General features: G+C 43.5%; 1 protein-coding gene across 5 annotated transcripts in view; it reads left to right on the plus strand.

Annotated features, from left to right (window-relative positions):
• LOC124001919 (neuronal PAS domain-containing protein 3-like) overlaps positions 1-7,223 on the plus strand; it is a 406,591-nt gene extending 399,368 nt beyond the window's left edge. For 4 of the 5 annotated variants that reach the window (XM_046309078.1, XM_046309080.1, XM_046309081.1 and 1 more), the window contains 2 exons: positions 372-487; positions 1,458-7,223. In XM_046309078.1, coding sequence (XP_046165034.1) covers positions 372-487; positions 1,458-2,929 — 1,588 coding nt within the window. In that variant the 3' untranslated portion in view covers positions 2,930-7,223. The remainder of the gene's footprint in view (positions 1-371; positions 488-1,457) is intronic. The other variant, XM_046309079.1, reaches the window with a different exon arrangement.
• Positions 7,224-8,167: the final 944 nt, after the last annotated feature.

Here is an 8,167-nt window from a genome sequence, read left to right on the forward strand (position 1 = left end):
TTTCTGCCATTGGCATCACTGAATTGATCATTGTAGAATTATGTCAGCACTCTAACGTGATTGAGATGTTGTTTTTGTAATTTTTCTAATTGAATTTAGCTACCAGCACAGGGAAGAAAAAAAACGATTTCGTTAACTGTAATAGATTTATATTTTCAATTGCCTTCCTAATTGTTCCACACCTCTGCAGGCCCATAGAGCAGCTGTGAGAGCCAGAGAGCGAGGGGCTATGCTTTAGGGACGGCTGGATCAATCAGAACACTAGGAGAATGGCAAACGCCGTGTGCTGTGCAATCCCTGGCAGGAATCTGTTTTAAATTCTCTATTGGCAAAGACAATGACTTCCTTCCTGTATTGTCCATCTCCTGCAGTAATCCAGAGTACAAGGACACACCCATGGACATCGCCCAGCTGCCCAACCTTCCAGAGAAAGCCTCTGAGTCTTCAGAGACTTCCGACTCCGAGTCCGAGTCCAAGGAGAACTCTGGTACGGTACCATCAATCAATCAATATAATTGTATTAATAAAGTAATTTTCTGGTCTTGTGTGGCTCAGTCGGTAGAGCATGGTGCTTGCATATATGTCAAATGAATGCAGGCATGACTGTAAGTCACTTTGTATTAAAGCGTCTGCTAAATAGCATATGTACTGTACATCAACAGTTGCTTGACAGTGCTTGACACTATAACCTGGCCTAAGATAGATGTTTATTTAGGTAGCAGCCAGCACTACTGTTTAGATATACACAAGCTGCAGGACTATACACAGCTTTGTTCAAATACGGAATACAGACAAGGGGGAGGAGGGGGCAGGATAGGAGAGGATGATTTTGGGTGACAGTCTGTGGGAAGTGCCAGCATATTGGCCATTGGCACCAGGCCTCCCTCAGTGCCCCCTATGCCAGCGTGCATGGTGAGAGTTGTGACCCATGCCAGCTGCTGCTGGGTAGCGAGTCCTCCTCACTCTGACAGTACGGTTGGAGAGCTCCACTGCTCCAGTATCCAAGGGGTGATCGGGTGCCAAGCCAACACCATAGCGACAGACAGACAGACAGACAGACAGACAGACAGACAGACAGACAGACAGACAGACAGACAGACAGACAGACAGACAGACAGACAGACAGACAGACAGACAGACAGACAGACAGACAGACAGACAGACAGACAGACAGACAGACAGACAGACAGACAGACAGACAGACAGACAGACAGACAGTATAACAGCAGTAGAACACCATGGTATTTTGGGAAGTAAAGAAGTGCATGCTTCAAATTGAGTGATGATCGGAATTATACATATATCTGAATATCATCTATACCAAAATCATTTTTAAAAAGCTAAATAAACTGCATGAAAGATTATTTCATTTCCAAAACAGTGGTTATTTAGACATATAATTATTATATATTTGAGTACTGTTCAGGTTTGCACACTAAACGGCATCTTTCTCCCAGAAGACAACGAGAACTCGAAGTCGGACGGGAAGGGGAACCAGACTGAGAACAGCGAGGACCCGGAGACAGACAGTAAAAAGCAGCAGCAGGGCCAGTCGTCCTCAGAGCAGGAGATGAGGCGTCAGGAGGAGGGAGACAGCTCCTCCAACCCAGAGAGCCAGGAGAGCGAGGACGACCTGGAGCCCAGCGACTGCGAGCTGGAGACCAAGGAGAGGAGACTAGGCCGTCTGGGGGGCCTGCACATCAAGGTGGAGCACTACGGAGATAGAGATGGAAGAGTGGAGCTGCACAACTCGCCGTCCTCCTCTGAAGAAGAGGAAGATGATGACGATGATGAGGAGGATGATGATGACGACGACAGCGTTAAAGACTGTGACAGGGCCACTGAGATGCTCGCCGTCCCCGCCGCCAGCAAGCAGCAGAAGCGTAAGAAGAGGAGGAAAAAGCAGAAGTGGGACGGTAGTCGTTCTAGACGCCTGCGCCTCTCCTCTGCCACCACCAGCCCTGGCACCATGAACCACCCAACCCTGGGGGGGGACGCCCCCCTCCTGCTGCCCCCCTCCCCTGCCAGTGCATCCGTGCTCAAGATCAAAACAGAAATGTCCGAGCCCATCAACTTCGACAATGACAGCAGCATCTGGAACTACCCTCCCAACAGGGAGATCTCCAGGAATGAGTCCCCCTACAGCATGACGAAGCACGTCCCAACCCACGACACCTTTCCCTCCCCACAGCCTGGCAGTCTGCAGGTCTCCATCCCAGACTCAGTGCTCACTCCCCCAGGAACAGAGGGAGGCGGCGGGGGTGGAGGACCCAGGAAGGGCGTACCCCCCTCCTTCAACGGTAACAGCAGCGCCCCCTCCTCAGCTTCCAGCGTGGCCAGCCTGGCCCCTCCCTCCAGCTCTGGCTCCTCCTCCGACCCCCTGTCCCCACCCCTTTCAGCCTCGCCGCGCGACAAGCAGCAGGGTCAGGGCACCCCCACCACCTCCAACTCCTCCTCCTCCCTGCTGTACACCAGCGACCTGGAGGCACTGCAGAGGTTGCAGGCTGGGAACGTGGTGCTTCCTCTGGTCCACCGGGTCACTGGCACCCTCGCCACGACCAGCACTGCCGCCTCCCGGGTGTACACCACTGGCACCATCCGCTATGCCCCCGCCGACGTCACCTTGGCCATGCAGGCAGGCGCCAACCTGTTGCCCAACAACGTTGCCCACGCTATGAACTTTGTGGATGTCAACGGTAGCCCCGGCTTCGGCATCGACCCCAAGACGCCCATGGAGATGCTGTATCATCACGTCCACCGGCTCAACATGGCTGGCCCCTTTGGCGGTGCCGTGTCCGGCGCCAGCCTCACCCAGATGCCAGCAGCCAATGTATTCACCACGGCAGAGGGACTGTTCTCTACTCTTCCATTCCCTGTCTACAGTAACGGGATACACACCACACAAACTCTGGAGCGCAAAGAAGATTAGAGCAAAACACCAAGACCATATTACTGTGTTCAACTGTCAGAGACTCGTTGAGGCATAAGACTGTGTTTCAAGTGGAAAATAAATATATTCTAGCACTTTGAATTTGAGCAAACGAGCTTATATAATAGAAATGAATGGCTCCTTGTCTTTCTATCTTTTCGCTCTCTCTACTGACTCCCACTCTATCAATCTCTCGCCCTCTTCCTACTCCTCTTACAGTACGATGGACATTTTCTCTGATCAAACTAAACGAACTATTCTTTATTGTAAAGAATTCCTTTTTGCCTACAGAGAATTCATATTACCGTTGGTCTCCTACTGGAGTCTTGGGTAAACGACTTTTTATTTGAGTTGATTATGTTGCATCTTTATGAAGATGTCGAGTGTATTTAAAGGGTGATGGCGGAAAAGATATTTCTATGGAAAGAAACCCCTTGGATGGTTTTGCTCCACATCTTGATGTGATCAAGGTTGACGAAGACAAAAGGATGATCCCTGTTTGACATGGTGATAGACATAACCTTAAAAGAAAGAGATTTGAAAGTTATTTCATAATGAGGGAATAGTTGTCTATTTTAGAATTAATTTTGATTCTTTTTTTTTTATAGCTCAGATTTAACTTGCAAATCAAGCATTAAAAAAGCAATTTCAGCCGGGTATTGACCTGTGAATAGAATGTTACTACAAATCCCAGGACTTTGGAACACGAGACAGGTCAGTACGAGATATGAGTATTCTCCCGGTTCCATTTCCTCGGTTTTGTCTCAAATGGCACCCTATTCCCTTTATAGTGCGCCACTTTTTTACCAGGGCATATATGGCTCTGATCAAAAGTAGTGCACTAAATAGAGAATATGGTGCCATTTGGGATGCACGCCTTCTCTGCAGTTCCATGGTGCTACTGTTCCATCTAGTTACTACCCTCCTTCAGCAGGCTGATGTAGGTTATTCTGTTCCACAGCTCTCTCTCAGAGATGAGTGATTGAGTGACAGCTGGGGAGATTTCCTTCCTTCGGTAAAGTCAAACCTCTAATCAACATATTTTCATGTTCATTACTACTCCCCTCAGTCAAGTTGTTTGAAAGGCTCAGTCGGATTGGGCCCGAAGGATAGAATATACCTATATGGTTGAGTTTGGTTGTATTTTTTCAAAACTAGATCACTTTTTCTCAGTGTAACTGAGGCTAATTTGCGTCATTAACTTGAAAAATGAATGTTTAACTTTGACCGGCTTCTGTCAATTGTTTTTTCTACTCTACCCTTCCTCTTTCTCTTCCATCCTAAACCTCACTACTATCAACAACAGTCTCCCAAATCTGTTCTTCCATCAGCCATTGTTGGACTCTCTGAAATCACATATCAAGGAGATTGTAATAAGGACATGCATTTCAATCAAACGGAATATGAGTTTTTTTTTTAATTCCCACATTTTTTCTCTGTTGCCAAAAAAAAGTTATTTCACAGTTTGGTGTTAAGAACACTGTGATTGTTGTTTAAAAAAAATAGTAATAAAATGGAAAAACTGTCACTTCATCTTTTGACAGCCGTCCATCAAGTCATCTATTACCAAGCGTGATAACCGTAAACGTGTACAATGTGTAAGTGTCACTGGCTGTCAGTCTCCATAGCGATTTCAGTGTGTGTTACTATATGCAGTATATACTGAGCTGATGTAGCCGTTTTGTCCTTTGTCTTCTCTGTGCTTTATCTGTAGTCTGGGGTTGGACAGGGAACGTGTGTAACCCTCTCCGTCTCCTCTGCAGTCTTAGTGGACCCGTGGAGGTTAGTGGATTTCGTGTGGTGGCCTTCCAATGTAGCGTCACCTTTTGCTGCTTCCTTCTGTCTGTATTTCTTTCTGTTTCTGCTGTTGCTTTGCTGTTGTGTAGTCTACAGACCTCTCTTTCTCTCAGAGATCAAAGTCTCTTAACTAGCTCAAAGGTTTAAGGAGCCATTTTTTTGCCACTGAGGAATTCTGGGATTACAGTTTCCAGCTTGCATTTACCTACACTACGAAAAATGACAACAAAAAGCTAAAGTAGCATTTAGATGTATCTTCTAGACTGGAACCATAAAAGCCTCAGTTGTGAAACATTCCCAGAGTCCTTTGTGCTTCTTGTATGCATTGGGTGTATTTCATTGGTTTCCACCAAACCTGTTGACTTCAAGGACCCTGCAACTTACAGGACAAAAAGATCACGGTAGCATTTCAGGACAATAAACAATTTTAAAGATTTCTAAAGAAATGAAAAGAAAAATATTTCGCACTATAAATCTATTTTTATAGCTGGGTGTTTTGGAAATGCATGTTAATTAAGTTGATTGTTTGGTTTACTTCATTTTGTTCGGTCCAGCAGCTTTGTCTCAACGTTCAGTGTTTTTTAGTCTGTCCAGCAAAGGGAGGGGGAGCCTTTGTCTTTTGAAATGAATCAGGCTACTCCCCTACATCAGGAAACAGTGTCTGTGGTTTCTGTGAAGATGTGTTGTTACTCAAATCCAGGTCATGAAATAAATGTGTTTTTAAAAAAAGAACAAAAATTGGAGGTCGGTTGGTTGGAACGGTGGAATGGTTGCAGGAGAGCGTAGTGTCACCACTTGAGATTGATTCTATCCTAGATGTTAGTGTTTTCTACGACGTTGCGAAGCAGGGTGAGAGTGGGAGACTGTCGGGTCGAGGGCAGCTCACTTAAAACAGACACTGTGGACGGACCAGGAAATACACCTATATGTTACAACAGAACAGCAGGATGAGCTGTTTTAATGTCTCTGTGACTGTGTTGTGTCAAAATGAATTGCTGGTGATTTAGACTTAAACTAATCTCAGCTACTGTCAGATAAATAGTGTTTAAAATTAAAATATGAAAAATCACTCCATTACCTGTGAAGACTGTGTCCGTGTTTTTAACTATTTCTTGTACAATTATACAGATTCTTTTATGAGGAACTTGGTGCCAAGTAGATGAATACTACAGGAGAAGGGGATTCTCTTAGTATCAGTGTTAACAGTGTTATAAATTCTAAATACAAACAAATTAAAATATTAAAAAGAGAAAACGATGGTACACTTATTATTTTATTTGTTTTCTTTTTTTCTTTGAAGAAAAAACACATAACTAACTGAAGCTAACTTTGAGTGCCTGGCTTATTTTAAAACATTTTTGAAAAACATATTTTTATTTTCATTTGCCATGAATAATGCTGCAATTTCAGAAATGTACATACTTCATTTTTACAACAGGGTTATTTTATACTTTTGTAGGTTTCCATCCGTTTCAAAGAAACATGTCATACATACATGGTTGTTCTTTCTGTAACAAGTATTTTTTACCATCTTACATGTGCCATATTCATAATAAACTTCTCTTGGATCTGTTCACATCTGGCATCATTTATTTGATTCAACCATCGCAATGACTATCCCACACCTCAGTGAGCTGCCTCAATTTTTCTTTCTTTCTTTATGCCTTTCTTTTCTGATCTTGCTTGAAAAAAAAATAATAATAATGTGTACTGGTCTTTAATGCTTTTCCTAGTTGGAAACTATGTTGTGGGAATATTGCTGGGACATCCATTCAGGTATGTTCACACTCAACACTCCTGCCGTAACGGTAGCTATGTCAGACCGCAGTCCTGGATACGCCAGGATCATCCCCCTCCAATCAGAGGACTCTGTTCATGATTTCACGTAGTCCGATGGATCACATCGTTATGTGATTGCGCAGAGGGTCAATCAGAGTGCAGCTAGTACTGTTTGTTGAAACATACAGTATGATGTTAGCTCACCCGTGGACAGACAATACTGTGATAATGACCGAAAGACTGTTTAACAACAAGACAAAATGAAGTGACGATCATCACATGGAATAACACACATCATTATCTTGGACAGACAATCTGACTATCTTGTCAATGTCACTGTGGTGTAATACCAGTTTAAAGCTGAAACTGTCTTTCAAACTAGCTATATCCTCTACAATGTTTTTGTCTCGTTTTGTTTGCCCATTAGGCCTATCATGCCTAGAGCGAAATGCAGCTAGTGGAAATGCATTGAAAACACTGACGTCTTATTGAATGCCATAGTTATCCGGAGATACTGTATGTTTGATCCGAGTAATGAGACAACCGGACTAAGCGGCAGAAAATACATGTGTAGAACATTTTAAACACTTTCCCCAGTTATTGCCGACAAGGCCTGTCTAGAAAAAGGATGCCCATGTCATCAACTGTCTCTCCCATTGGTGATTTTGTAATGAGCATAATCTGGTGAGTTCATTTTTCATATTAAATGTGATAAATTACTAACGACATCTGTAATAAATGCAGTAAATGGTATGAACATTTTGAGTGCTTCTTTTATCTCAGCTGGTGTTTCGAAAATCCGGTAACAGTTTTTTTTAGGTGTCACACCTGGTAAATTATAAAGCCCCCTATGAGAACAGCAAGACTGATGTTGGCCCCATGATCATTTGAATGTGAGACCCTCGATTTAAAGGCTGTTTAATACTGAACCCGTTTTGATGTGCAAATGCACGGGCAGAAGATCGTTGTAAATATGTTTGTTGCATCTATCAATTGACAGACATATCCCTTGATTAGCACCATGTTGCATAGCTATATGGACAACGAGTCTGTCAGTCTGTTCTCTATGATATTTGTCGGTCTGTATGTCAAGCACAGACTGCTGCCCATCTGTCAATCTTCCTGTCATGATTTCAGACAGCGGTGAGGAGAAGAGGTCATATCATAGCAGAAGCCCGAAAAGGCAATCCAGCCCATTTTAAATATTTTACACTATTTTAAATGAGGGTTATGAATGATAGATCACAGGGCAGAGAGAAACTATGAACCTGAAGATTCTCTAATGACCTCAAGCTGTCCATCTCAGAACTCATCCAACCAGTCCAGCCTTCTGATTCTGATTTAAAATCTCACAGTGTTCTGTGTGTACACCAGAAAGATCACCCATTAGACTGATAGAGCAACCCTTTCAATGAGCAGAGAAAATCACTGCACAAACAGGAGAGCTTAAAACGAAGTTCCTTTTCATTAGTTTCATTACAATTTCATTGCTTTGCCCTTGGTTACAATTTGTATATTTCGGTCAAAGTTATGAAACTCTCCTTGCATTATTCACAACCATCAAGGAAAATTGCACATACGCATAAAACATGAACCCATAACTATCAGGGCCGACTCCAGGCATAAGCGACATAAGCATTTATTTTGTATTTTTTATTATAA

This window comes from Oncorhynchus gorbuscha, linkage group LG17 (assembly GCF_021184085.1).
Source record: "Oncorhynchus gorbuscha isolate QuinsamMale2020 ecotype Even-year linkage group LG17, OgorEven_v1.0, whole genome shotgun sequence".
NCBI classification, from domain to species: Eukaryota; Metazoa; Chordata; class Actinopteri; order Salmoniformes; family Salmonidae; genus Oncorhynchus; species Oncorhynchus gorbuscha.